At 41.6% G+C, this 13,615-nt stretch overlaps 3 protein-coding genes across 5 annotated transcripts; 2 read left to right on the forward strand and 1 right to left on the reverse strand.

Annotated features, from left to right (window-relative positions):
• Positions 1–47: 47 nt before the first annotated feature.
• Positions 48–2,191, forward strand: LOC131881404 (calcium-binding protein M-like). 3 transcript variants are annotated; one of them, XM_059228252.1, is made up of 6 exons: positions 48–219; positions 428–615; positions 687–1,176; positions 1,237–1,513; positions 1,582–1,659; positions 1,799–2,191. In XM_059228252.1, the coding sequence occupies exons 4-6, from the start codon at positions 1,320–1,322 to the stop codon at positions 2,121–2,123; spliced, it is 597 nt and encodes a 198-aa protein (XP_059084235.1). In that variant the 5' UTR covers positions 48–219; positions 428–615; positions 687–1,176; positions 1,237–1,319; the 3' UTR covers positions 2,124–2,191. The 3 variants fall into 3 exon arrangements, with proteins under 3 accessions (XP_059084235.1, XP_059084234.1, XP_059084233.1); XM_059228251.1 differs by having other exon boundaries at positions 48–249; positions 687–1,513; XM_059228250.1 differs by having other exon boundaries at positions 687–1,513.
• Positions 2,185–3,510, reverse strand: LOC131881402 (uncharacterized Golgi apparatus membrane protein-like protein CG5021). The gene is made up of 2 exons (XM_059228247.1): positions 3,126–3,510; positions 2,185–2,763 (listed from the first exon to the last, which is right to left on the reverse strand). Exons 1-2 carry the CDS (start codon positions 3,348–3,350, stop codon positions 2,344–2,346), a joined length of 645 nt encoding a protein of 214 aa, XP_059084230.1. The 5' UTR covers positions 3,351–3,510; the 3' UTR covers positions 2,185–2,343.
• Positions 3,511–6,478: 2,968 nt separating this feature from the next.
• On the forward strand, positions 6,479–8,710 carry LOC131881400 (queuine tRNA-ribosyltransferase accessory subunit 2-like). The gene is made up of 2 exons (XM_059228245.1): positions 6,479–6,971; positions 7,461–8,710. Exons 1-2 carry the CDS (start codon positions 6,773–6,775, stop codon positions 8,402–8,404), a joined length of 1,143 nt encoding a protein of 380 aa, XP_059084228.1. The 5' UTR covers positions 6,479–6,772; the 3' UTR covers positions 8,405–8,710.
• Positions 8,711–13,615: the final 4,905 nt, after the last annotated feature.

Raw genomic sequence — 13,615 nt, forward strand, 5'->3', positions numbered from 1 at the left:
GTACACCAAAAGTACTAAAAATATGACATCGATATAGAATCATCAATCTTGGGCCTCGATGTAAGAAACCGTATATTTCAGGTGAATATCCCGGTGTGAGATTACGTCTAGTGCTCAAGAGAAATATCTCGTACCATCTTCTGCGGACTTATCTACCCTCACTGCTCTTTGTGACTCTCTCGTGGTTCTCCATGTTTGTTCCGTTGAATCATGTGCCTGGTGAGATGCCAACCAATCACGCAGTGTCACGTAAATCAAATTTACTCTTTTTAAAACATCTTGCTCAATTGTTATAACTTATAAAGCTTGCTTGTACGTTTCGTTCCCTTGAGCGGAACGAAGTTCTTCTAAGAGCACAAAACATGGATCAATCACCAGGATTGGTGGAGCGGTACTGTAAATCATTTTGTACTATCTTTTTGATCAGGTCGTGTGGGAATGGGGATGACGTCCTTGCTGACCACAGCCACCATGTTCGGAGCACTCACCAGTAAAACACCGCCCATTTCGTACTCAACCAAATTGGATGTTTGGTTTGTGGCGTGCATCACTTTTGGATTCCTCGCTCTCTTCGAATTCACCATTGAAATTGTGTACAGATACTATTGGCAAAAAGTAAGGAAATTATATCGGGTTTAATTGGCTTACAATCGCTACGCCTTTATTTTGAATGACATACTTTTTAGATACCTAGGATTCCGCTGTTTAAAGAAAAACCCAACAAATCGACTCTAACCAAACAAGAAAAAGCCATCCGAACCGACGCCGTCTTATTGCGGATGGAGCTTTGGGGAGCTGCTCTGCTTCTCATGGGCTTTATAATATTCAATATATACTATTGGGTCGATCTTTACCAGACCTATACGCGACCGGTTAAACAATTTACAGAGGAAGATGTGCCCTAAACAAAGTTTGTTATATCTTTTGCATGTTTGATACCCGTCTCGTGAACAAGTAACCCGGTGCCTGAGAAATTTATCATCGAATAAAAGACCCAGATAAATCCTATCTTACTCATTCAATACAAAGAAATGATCGAGATTGAGTACGAGTACACAAACAAGCCGGGGATTTGAATTCAATGAGCAGCAATTTCAAGGACAAACCGATAAAGGCGCAAGAGGATCGTGCAGGACCGTACGTTCATACAGGAAAGCATCAATGAGTCGATAGTGAGTAAGTATTATTGCACTTGCTCAGTCCTTGTTTCTGCCTTATCTCACGACTTATAGATAGAATGGAAGACTTATCTGTGCCGCAACGAACAAACAAAACTACAGGTACTAGTTGATAAAAAATTTACACACTCAAGAATCATCATGGGACAAAGTCAAGGGAAATCCAAGAAGGCCTCCTCCTCCTCCGCCAACAAGTATGCCCATGATATCGCCTATCTGGAATCCCACACGGACTTGAGCAAATTCCAATTGGAGAAGATTTTTGCACGCTATTCTAAAAACAAGAAGCTGACGCAAAAGGAGTTCTTACAAGAGTTTAAGAAAACCTTCCCCAAGTAAGTCAATGAGTTGGTCACAAGTGAGGTTATACCGTTTATGATCATAAATTGTCATACACATTTAGTGTCGTGGATCCCAATCCAATCGCTCAACGGGTATTCCAAGCCTGCGACCAAGATCACGATGGTACGATTTCTTTCAGGTGAGTTTGAGAGAGAATTTTCGTGAGAATTGCTCTGTATAAGCAGCCATAATGTGCATGTCATGTAATGCATTTGAACATTTTGGGTTATTGACTATTAAACTTCAGCCATGATGTTCAACATTTGTCTAATTTGCAGGGAGTTTGTGTTTGCTTGTTCAATCTTCACAAATGCACCCCGAGAGGAAAAAATGAAGCGGATTTTTGACGTGTTGGATCAAGATCAATCGGGATCATTGTCCTGTCAAGAAGTGATCAAATGTGTTAAACAAACCTATGACATTCTGGGCCAATTGAACATGGATTACAACCGCAAAGGTATCGAGGTATTTCGAGTCATGGACCAGGATGGGGACATGAAAGTTTCCAAAGAGGAGTTTTTAAATGCTTGCCTGAAAGACGAAGAATTATGTGGTCTCTTGCAAAAAAGCGTGGGCGAAGAAATGTTCACCCAACCGAACTAACTTATTACTCAGTCAAATGCGATGATCCATAATAATGCCCGTAGTGAATGAAAATATTAAGAACTTTCCACTTGTCATTTAATTGAGAGCTAGTGAGGTAAAACATGATCAAACACATAAATACACACCTACCCACAAAGACCAACGCTCAACACAAGTAAAACCTCTTATCACAGACGAAGACTCTCCGCCACGCCTCTCCCACGAAGATCAGCCGCGTTCATATGATGTTGTGTGGATCCGCCCCCATATTGGCGGTTGGGGCCCCAGCGGGTCGACTGCTACCGGAGAACAGCCCCGTGATGTTGCCCACGACCTGATTGCGCATGTACGCATTAGCCATGCCGGACATGGTCGATGCCACATTGTCGGTGCGGCCCATGCGACAACGCAAGTATCCCAAGAGGTTGGAGAGGCTCAAGCAAAGACCAATGATCACCAGGATCAACCATTGGAAGTTGAAGCGGAAGAAGGCGAACAGTAAGAATATCACCCACAACACGGGGGCGGCAATTAGGGCGCTCCAGAAGATGCTGATTTCCGTCTTGGACAGATAGAACTGAGAGTCGCCATTGCGAGCCTCAAACATCCAACGGGATTGACCGTCATCGTCGATGTAGTTCCACCAACGCAAGCCCACCTACGAAAAACTTATTGCTCATGATCATATCCTTCACATTGGATGAAAGCTATTTCATACATGGACGTGGTTCTAAGCCGATTGAGGGTCAAGAAAATTGACCAGGAAAATGAAAACTATCGGATAAAGTAAATGCGTTTCTTGAGAATCCGTAGTACAGATATAAAGAACCACATTTCCAGACCTTACACTAATTTGCCACATATTGAAAACTTGCCGAAATCATACTTGATGTTGGATTAGTTAGCTAAATTTTTCCTTAGATTCTGTTAGAATTCTGTCAAATTCTTCCCACGGGTTCCGCCCCTGCCTGCCTTTCTGCCTGCCTTCCTGCCTGCCTTCCTGCCTGCTTCCCTCCTCACCAAGATGCGTCCAGTCACATTTTTGACGGTCCAGAAATCCAGTGAGAGCAACAACACCACGAACACAAAGATCCCGATGAACGAGGACGAAAAGTACTGGCCAAACATGTAGGTGAACAAGGCCAACGAGCGGAAGGCCAAATGGAAGAAAGTCACCCCCGGATTCTTCAAGGGCCGGCTGGCCGAGCCTCCGGCGGACGGATCGAAATCCGCACTGAATTGCATCTTGGGGTCCTCACCCGAGATGTTGCCCTCGACGCGTGGGCCGGGCTTAAGTCACTCTTTCAGTGGGTGTAGTATATCAAATATCAATTGTTTGTCAGTCTTCTTGCCCGTTTTCACTCATTTCTTTCGTTTGTTGGTCTTGACGTCAACTCTAACTCATAATTGCTTGGGTTTTTTCTGACCGGAGGTTGCGTTGGTGTAATATAGCTGTAATATAGGTCAATACTTGCCCAAAATACATGATTCTAAATGTTTCTCAAGCATTCAAACTTTCTTATCCAGGTGTATTCTTAGTTGTACTTTTTATTCTATGATAAAAACTTTAAAATGTACAAGTTGTTACAAAATATCCTTATGGCGTAAATGTTTGGCTTCCATATCTTAGCTTGCATCTCAGCACTTCAGATTTGATAAAATGTCTTAATCTATTAAGTGGAAAGAAATAAGAACACTCTAACTCAAACGGTGAAAGAAGAACTGTACTTTATATTGTAGACATCCGATTTCAATAATACTTCAAGGTTTTCTAGCAATGTCAACTAGTGTCCAATTACACTAAAGCAAAGTAAATGGTATGTAGGGCAAAGTCGGGAATGCTGTACTCCAATCAGGACCAAGATATCTATGTAATGTTTAACATAGCGGAAATTATTGTTATCTCTCACACTACCTTCATTTTCACTTGGCATTGATCTTGGCATTGATACATCCATTTTCTGAAGTGACTTCATTAAGCTTCTCTTTTCTGTTATTTCACTCTCCAATTACCTTATTTGTTTTGTTTTGCTTCTTTATAGATTTAGAATCACCAACATAATACTTCCATCCAGCTTGGTTTTAATTTAAGACAAATTCCATTTGTTGATCAACTGTACTGAGCAAGGATCTCACATCAAACTTAAAAGGAAGCTCTCTACTCAAACAAAAGATATTTGATTGATTTAAAAAGATGTGACATACTCAATCCACATATAAGAAGTCAAAGTTTTAGTTCCAGCAGCTCATGGTCCTTGCAATTCAATCAAATTCATCTAATTTTGTGCCTTTGGAGAGTTGCCTGTGATGGAGTTTCTCAAATCCCTAACCTTGGGACAACTCACAAATAAGTTCAAGTGATTTACGAACGCCAGACCCCTTTAATGAATAACGAAACCTCGGTACTACAAAAAACGATAAAAATAAGTTCGAGACGTCAACAACAACAAAGCTCCTTGGCAAGAAATATGGTCCTTAATTTATACCCGAATGACAGTTAACCGAGATTCTGCGTCAGCTGACATCAAGAAATGACGTCAGTGTTGCCATTTTGGAAAAGCGTGTTGCTCCTTGACCACTGCCTTACCGCCCCCAGGCTGTTGCAACCGAGTTGCCGCAGGATTGCGCCGCTGCCCATGCGCCCCAGGTCCTGGCAACTGAAAGGTTAGGTTAGGTCAGGTTAGGTTAGGATAGGTTAGGTTAGGTTAGGTCAACTAAGGTTAGGTCAGGTTAGGTTAAAAACATAATAGATTTCTTCATATAATATTAATGTTATGTGCTGTCCAAAATCCGGTGTGTAGGTCCAATTATCTCTCGAGCTATGTTAAGACGAAATAAACAGCCAAAATGGCAACATTGCCGGTCCAGACTCGAGTCTTTTCCTATGGTTAGGTCTTGCAAAAATACTCGTCTTGCTAAATTCTAGGAAAAACTGAATGACTTTTTCCTGACGAGTCTATCTCATTTCTCCAAACTTTTGTAAAAGACTTCAGTGCACTAGGACTAAAGTCCGGACTTGCCCCAATACTAATACTACTTACATACCTATAACCCTTCGTGGTTGTCATCACGCCTAACTACCTGATCAACGAATAACGAATTTTAACTATGTATTCATGTCAGTATTTTGAAATGATCCGTTGAGTCCCTCATGACTGGATGTCGAAAAATAAAGCTGCCTTTTTGGCCGAAACATTTATTCTGATAGAACCTGAAACCGAGGATGGGAGAAAGTTCAAGCATTTGCTAAAAAAGCATTTGAGTCAATTTAGGAAATACTTTGTAAAAATTTGCATTTTTGCTGTATTTTCATACGGCACCCTGACTTTAAAATATGAAGGGTGAACATACAGGGCTTGTCAAGTGAACGTGTTCATCAACGACTGACGTTATTGAATGGAGTAAAATCAAAGACAACATGCCCAGCCAAACCGCACTTTTCATGCATTAAATTTTGACATTTATTTTATTTTACATGCTTGTCTAAGCAAATCGCATTGTGGTATTGAACCAGTGGGATAGTAGGTTCACCGATTAGCACCAATCATGTCCAATCATTGTTGGGTTTTGTAACACAGATCACTGAAAATCACTCGATTGTTGAAAACTTAATGAGCGGACAGTTGACTGTGATGTTGTCTTAGTTCTTCCTCCCCAAAAGGCCCAAAATCAAGGTACCGGACCACATTTTTCCTTGAATTTCCTTCACTTGACATGTCCTATTGGTACAAGTTTTAATGTTCCTAATTTTATTTTTTTGTTGTTCTTTTCATTGGGCGGAGGCATCTTGCAGGGGCCAAACACTTGAATCATCACAACCCATTGAAGGAAACAGGACTTACCCAAAAGCCAGAGCGTTTAGAAAACGGCTTAGAGATATAGTCGTAGGCTTAAAATTCATTAATTATGATGATGACGGTTCTTGGGCGCCTACAGCTCATTGATGACCATGAACATGTCATGACTCATGATAAAGGATAATACGGATGACATTAAGTTTCCAGGTGCCCAATTTTCAATGCTACAGTCGGTAAACCTCTTTCTTGAACGAATAAGTTGTTAGGGGCCTAGATTCAACCAGACGGCAAAAACTGGTCATGGCGGGCGTTCCGCTTTGACTCAAATCAAAGTTGGCCATGCATGATCTATGTCACCCTGATTTAGTGCGGTCAAATGGCTCTTTTTTCCCTTGAATTAGAAATCAAGGGCTTAACAGCTTCGACTGGGCTCTTTTTGGATTTTTAGCCCTTCTGAAAGTCGTTTGGGAAATTTTTGGCTAATTTCCACTCTTTTAAAACCTTTCTCGACCGACGTTGGATATTTATGCCAAAAAATTGGATTAGTCCAAGTTCATCCATCAATTTCCCCTGGTTTCCACCAGCTCTAACAAGGAGCCTCTAGCTTTTAACTCGTTCACACTAATAGCTCATAGGCGGCCCATTAAACGCGAATACAAAGCATTCAAAGACGTAAATAGAACCTCCGTTCGTGAATTTGGCTCTTTTGAGCCCAATGTATGGGGTCACCCCGTCAGATAAAGGGCCCTAGGAAAAAGCCACGTGAGATTGAATTTGTGTTTTGGTGCAGAGGCAACATCAAGTTGGCTGTTTGTCTAGCTGGCTTCTGAAAACTGACCGAGAGAGCCATCCATTCATAGGTGGTCCAGGATGAGTCGTCGCACGCATTTGCTCCCAGGACCTTATGGCCAATCATGGACCACACCCCTACTGTTGACCAGCTTGAAGGGCGGGGCCGTGCCGCATCTAACCAAAGAGACCCTGGCTTACATGGAGATTGAACCAGCGTTTCTGGCTCCGGCCGCTCCCATTGTCCAACAAACCGAGGTGTTGGAAAAATACCAAAAAGGTAATGGCAGTTTGAGAGTGACACCCATGGGTTGTTATTATTACCCTTCATCCACCCTTGCATCTATCCATCCTTCCATCCTGGCTCATGTCCGGGATTGCCTTCATATCTGACCAGGGTTCAGATCCCTTTAGGTAAATGGTAGATAACAGGTGATCAGTTCTTTTTGTGGGCTTAAAACCGATAACCGTTAACAAAAACAAGGTCCAAAGCTGGGAGTGCCACTTTGATTCTTGCCTTAACGGCTAAAGGTTTTGGGGCCCACAGAAAGAACTGATTACCGGGATGAGTTGACTGTATTTTCGCGAACATGTTTCAACCCGACTCACCAGAAACAGTTTTAGGCAGTAGCAGATAGGCAATGTGTGCTATTCCGCGTTTCAATGGTCTGGCCCTTATTTAAAAAAATATTCATGTTTTATTCATGACATTTAATGGCTCCTTGAATCAGTGATTGACGTTCATGTTTCGCCCGTTTGATTAATGCAGGTCTGACCAGTTTCCTGGGACTGCCCCACCAATTTTCCCTCATGACGCCCTTGGACCCCTCTGTCCCCGATCGACCGGGATTTCATACCCAAAAATCTGTGGCTCTCTGGCACAATGGGAACAAAACCTCCGTGACCCCTGAAATGTACATGCGAGGCGTGATTGCGGCTCAGCCGTCCGCGTTTGTGGCCTTGTGTGACAGTGAAACGCCGGTGGGGGCCTCAAATAAACGCAAGGGCAAGGCCGTGTCCAAATCGCTCGATTTCTTAGACCGATGTCTCCTTATGAAAGCATCGGAACCCCGGTTGTCGGATTCGCTCATTTTTGGCGCTATTGAGGGTGGTTACGACGCGCAATGCCGAGCCTTCTCGGCCAAAGAGACTGTTCAGCGACCCGTGGATGGGTTTCTCATCGATGGTTTTCACACCAATGGCGTTACTTCGGGTGATCTCATCTGGTCAGACGCTCAACCTCTGCTTCAAAGCATTCTAAAGGCTTTGCCAGATTCGAAACCCCGCCTCTATCAAGGCTCATGCTCCCCGAAAATGACGCTTGACCTGATTGAGATTGGCATCGACATGTTTGAATCGAGTTATGTATTCCACGAAACGGAGGCGGGTCATGGATTGATATTTCCCAACACGTTGAAGCCGGTGACATCGCCTGATAATGGCTGTCATGCTTCGTTGGACAAGAAGGTGGATTTTTTGGACCTGAAAGATCCACAATTCAAGGACGACTTTTCCCCGATACATCAATCATGCACTTGCTATTCTTGTCGAAAGCATACTCGCGCTTACATAAACCATCTGTTAGCCACCAAAGAGATGCTGGGACCGGTTCTCTTGATGATTCACAATTTGCATCACTACCAGATCTTTTTTCGGACCATTCGCGAGTGTTGTGAAACGGATTCAATTTCTGCATTGAGAGCATTGATTTGAACGACGCGAACGAAAGGAGTTAAAAGTTTGCTCATCCATTCTTCGATGCATTGCGTCGTTCTATGCGGTGGAATGTTTCCCTTCAAATCCACTTGGAAGATGCCCTTTGGGTTAGCTCCAACAATCGCTCAGGCACGTCTGGCGGCGAGCAAAGAAAAAACTTTTTCCCATTTTAGGATTTGGGGAAAAGTTCTTGAGTAATAAAACAAAGTACTACCATATCGAAAGGTGTTGTTGCCCACAACTTTGGGGCTTACCTATTGGCAAAGTTGAACTTAATGCAAGTGAATAAATATTATATCCATATTTTGTTTGAAAGACATAGCCAGTAGAAATATTGTCATTCTTTGAGCGTTTGAAGACACTTTCAATCATTAGAGAGCGGTATTGTCTTTCACTTTTGAGAACGACATATTCCATGGCTTGTTTCCAAGTTATTTCCTAACATTTTTTCAGGAGGTTTCTTTTTTTACGTGCACAAGCTATAGACGGAAAGACAATTTTTGAAAGATTGAGCTAAAATTATTGAACATTTTTTCTTGAATACTACCATCAAATGTAGTATTGCTGATAATATTGCGAAATATTAAGAAGGGTCACTTTTACAACAACTTCGTTTGTTGTTCAAAAACTCGAGCTTTATGCGTTCTGATCTTTTGAATAAGTTTGCCTAATAATTCGAGGTCTAAGTGCTGGGGATCACATTCCCAGGTTAAGTCTGCAACATCAAGGTGCTCTAACAAAATTGTCCGTTTTTGTGTTTCTCTGACATACTTCCTATAATTTTGTGATAGTTTACGAAACTTATCCCGATGACGGGCTCAACCAAGAAAGTGTGCATATGTGTACAACAGCTCTGAAGAAGATTCAAGCTATAACAATATCCTTCACGGGGTAGTTGGACGACACGTTTTGGCGGGCGGCTTGAAAGGGTCCAAATCTCTTTCAAGGGTAGCAATGTCAAACCATTTTATGGCGTCTCACATTGAACTATATCCAAGCACGGTGTTCAAAAAGCCCCATTAAGTTTCCAGAGGAATACCCGGATCCATCTTGGCATTTATCTAGCTCAGAAAATGAGAAGGAGCAACTTTAGCCCACCTAAAAAATGTGCTTGCCTAAAAACATTATGAAAACTAACATTTTCATAAACTTATGCAATGAAATTGGGAGCACATTTAGGTAGCACATAATTGTAAATGATGATGTCATCTATTCAACCATTGCTGAGATACATTGGAATTAAGGGTCCATTTTTCATCGTTTTTTAACCCCAAAACGCCTCGGATATATATTACTTCTATTTCTCCCACCCAAGGAATTGATATCGATATTGAGTATCATTAAAGTAAAGTGATATTTTTCATTTTTTTGCTTGATCTCAAAATAACTCAAAACATTATGTAACCTTATGTAAAATTCTCTTAAAAGGTAAATTTTTGAAAATTTTATATAATAACCATCGACAGGACACTTACCTAAGCAATCACTGCAAATTTCATGAAAATCCATGAAGCCTCAAAGATGTAGTTTTTAATCAGTTTGTTCAAAGTCCTCAAGAGAAGAAAATCAATAAGATTGCCTGTTTTGTATTTTGTCTTCAAAATTCAAGTGAATGAATAACGAAGAGTACTAATGATGATTGTAAGACATATTTTCAAAAAATTACATTTTTTTGTGTGTTTTAAATGACATTATATAGCATTTTGAGCTATTTTGAGACCATGCAAGAAAAAGAAAAATCTTTTTTTTTGTTTGGGGTGTAAGGGTCGGAGGGGTGATCCCCGCCCGCCCAGCGAAGGCAGCCATCACATCGTCCATTTCCAAATTCCATCAGGCAGAGTCATGTCCGGTCCGGTATCAGTTTTGAGTTCTCCATCTGTGGGTGTGGTTAGCGTCTAAAAGTTTTTTTGGGGAAAGGTTGGGGAGGAGATTCGACTCTACGAAACCCCGCCAACCACCATCACATCTCGTCTCCTCCCTCCTTTCATTTTCTATATTGAAAATCGATATGGAATCTATGGAAAATTAAATTAATATATAACCAGGTCACTAAATCCCTTGTAACTAAGTAGCGGTTTAATAAACCATATCTCAATTTCCTTAAGTTAAATTTGGACATTTTTATGATCACCTTCATGGTCCAGGGCTAGCCAAATCTGCCAACTTTAATTCGTTGGTGGATCAGATGATAAATGAATATGAATGAAGTAAAATGAATACGTTCATGGTCTTGAACTGCTGGGGATCCCATTCCCCGGCCCAGTAAAAATAGGGAAGTCCGCAAAAGGTATTCGCTTTGCATTTTCTTGTATTGTTGTAACACCTTAGGTTGTCGAAGTTAACTCTCAATCTCAATTTCAGTCACTTAAACTTTAACCATGCTTTTGTTCACAATCAATTAATTTTTCAATATTCAATTGTTCAAATCCTAATCATTTTCACAATGATTTTTTGGGGTTCATTCAATTTGGTAAATTATTATCAATTAGCAATGAAAAGATATTTTCCATTTCTTTTGGTCTGAAGGTGTAGACTAACATTAATAACGGAAGCCTAGCATTTACAATACACACATTTACAATCTATACTACCAAATACTATAAGGTTTGAATAATTTATGCTTCACTTCGTGCTAAAATACTCTCTGAATAACTTGTCTTCGGTCGAGAAGAACCTTCGTTTCATTTCTAGCATAAAGTTCAAATCTTCTCAGATATCAGTGCAGATACTGTATCAAATAGACACCATAATACTCGCATGTTCACATGCATATGTCAGGGATAAGAATATCCGTTTGGTCTCCCTGACCAAGTCTCTGTACTTGTATTCAGAGAGAGGATAGAGAACATGAAAGATAATATGTGACCATTCCTTTTGTTGGATGCCGACAAATCAAGCTGATGAGATGAAGCAAGGTTGACTCCCGAGTTGGTCATGCGGGCTCTTCGTATCAGAGTCAACCAGAGGGATGAGTGAGCTAGAAGTCGGCAAGCAGTCGGAGCAGCTTTTGACAGTGACGAGAACCATTGGTCAGTGAGTTGGACAAGAAGCATCGCTCCTCCTGTGGCCAGGAGTTTTGGATCTAAGGCCATACGTAGGGACGCAAATCCAATTTTGCGCATGAAGGATAAGTTATTGGATACCCGCTCGCTCCGCCTCTATATGTACATTTGAAAGTAAATCGAGTTGGTGTAGTGTTTTGTCAAAGGAAAGACGCCCAACGAGTCATACTAGAATCAAAGCCATAGCCGTTGTTGTACCAGACAGTTACCTCGACGCTATCCCATGTTCATCGTTCAAGCACGCTTGTTGCAACATCATATCGCTAGTATCAATTTCTTGACACAACCTTAGGCTTGGCACATTGCTCCTTCGATATGGAACGGTTACGGATTGTCTTCCTCTTCCCATAACATGTATGGCCAAATATTTGATGTGAAATATTTTTGCCTGACTTGGCTTAGACATTGCTCACAAAGGTTGAAAAACCTTGCGGGGTTTTAATTCTTTTCTCACTGATTGATTAAATGATTTGGTTCGGTAGCTCCTAGGATATACGTATACCAAGGAGTAATCTTTTTACGACCCAAGTAGTTGAAAGCTTACGGAAGTCCACATTCATGTTCTTCAAAGATCGTGAGAACTCTACAGAGTTATTTTCTCTCTTTCCGATGAGCCTGGCTGAGTTCCCGGCGATTCGACGATAAAAATCGCCTTCAAGAAGCACATGAGATTCAGTCTAGTCATTGGTCGTGACCGTCGAGAATTGAAAATATCCGTTACTCTGAGGGCCCATTCAGTTCGAAAGTGACTCTCCTAAAGCAAAGCTATGTTAAGAAGTTCTTGGGATTATATGGTGATGTCCTCATCTCTCTTTTTTTATTTGGCCGTAAAATGAATGTGCCCTGAACGAACGAAGAGGTAAAGGAGGAGGCTCACAATAGTCTTCCCTCCCCCTTGGTAAGCCTAATGACAGGAACGGGTTAGCAGATTTCTTGTGAAATGAGTAGTTCCATCTTCCATCTTATGGTAAAGGAAATATGTCTTAGCCGAGTCAATCCTTGTTTCCAATTTTTTGCACGATGTCTCAGCTTTGCGTCTTAGTCTAGCTGTGTCGCCCAGGGTCTCTCCGAGTTTGGAACATGTCCTACCACTTTCTATGGAGATTTGGCGAAAAGTCTTCGACTCCCAAGATCAACTGATTGTTAGGGATTGAGAAGCAGACAAGGTTGATCGGACTGCCAAGCCTGAGTTGTCTGCTATACGAACCACCTTTGGATGAGGGAAAAAGCTCAACTTCGTATCAGAACTATTGGCTCTCCGGTCACGTCGACGGGCCCGATGAATGAATGTGCTTCCAGTTTTTTGGGACTTGAATTTACTTGACAAAAGACAGGCTCTGTAGAGCTGAGCATGTTTGCCGGTCGCACGCTGCTGTATTTATTGGAACTCGAGAGCAAGCAGCATCTCGATTCAAACACCAAAAAATGACTAGATTTCGATGGAATAGCTCAAAGGTTGGCCGTTGGCTGATATACTAAAAAGTGAACTTCTTCTGGGCGAGGAAATCCATCATGGAAGTTGATCAAGTTCCAGATTCGCTCTTGAGTTGTCGGGTGCATTCATGCATTGGTGATTTTCTAATTTCCTGAAGAAATGCACTTGCTGTTGTCGTTGTTTCGCGGTTTATGTAACACGAAAGGACTTTTACAACTTCACGATTCACCTCAGTAATGTTCTCACTTGTATGCACGATGCGCTTCTCGTATCCTCGAATTTCATGTTCATTGGAAAGAGTGCAAAACGACCGGAAAAAAATTGGAGGGATTTGCGATGGGTGAAGATCAAGGGGGATTTATTGGATTACTGCCCCTCTTGAGCTTGCCAGCAGCTTATTGCCCAAGGCTGAGCTCATGTGGTCCCCCTGATAGATCGAGTGGCATTTCAACTGGCCAGGCAAGGATATGATTTATGAATTACGAGTTCCTGTCATCATCTTCATTGGCATTTCAGAGATGGTGGTGCGACGCAGAAAAGTTGGGTGAGACAAAAACACAAATGGATCTCTCCATTAATCCGTTCAATATTTGCATAAATTACCATATTATTGAACCCAAGCCAGCTTAAGGGATGTAAAGGACCCATCAATGATAAAGGGAGTCAAAACAACAGAGCAACAGACTTTGGAGATGAATCCCAAGGATTATG

Source organism: Tigriopus californicus, chromosome 5, assembly GCF_007210705.1.
Source record: "Tigriopus californicus strain San Diego chromosome 5, Tcal_SD_v2.1, whole genome shotgun sequence".
Classification (NCBI taxonomy): Eukaryota; Metazoa; Arthropoda; class Copepoda; order Harpacticoida; family Harpacticidae; genus Tigriopus; species Tigriopus californicus.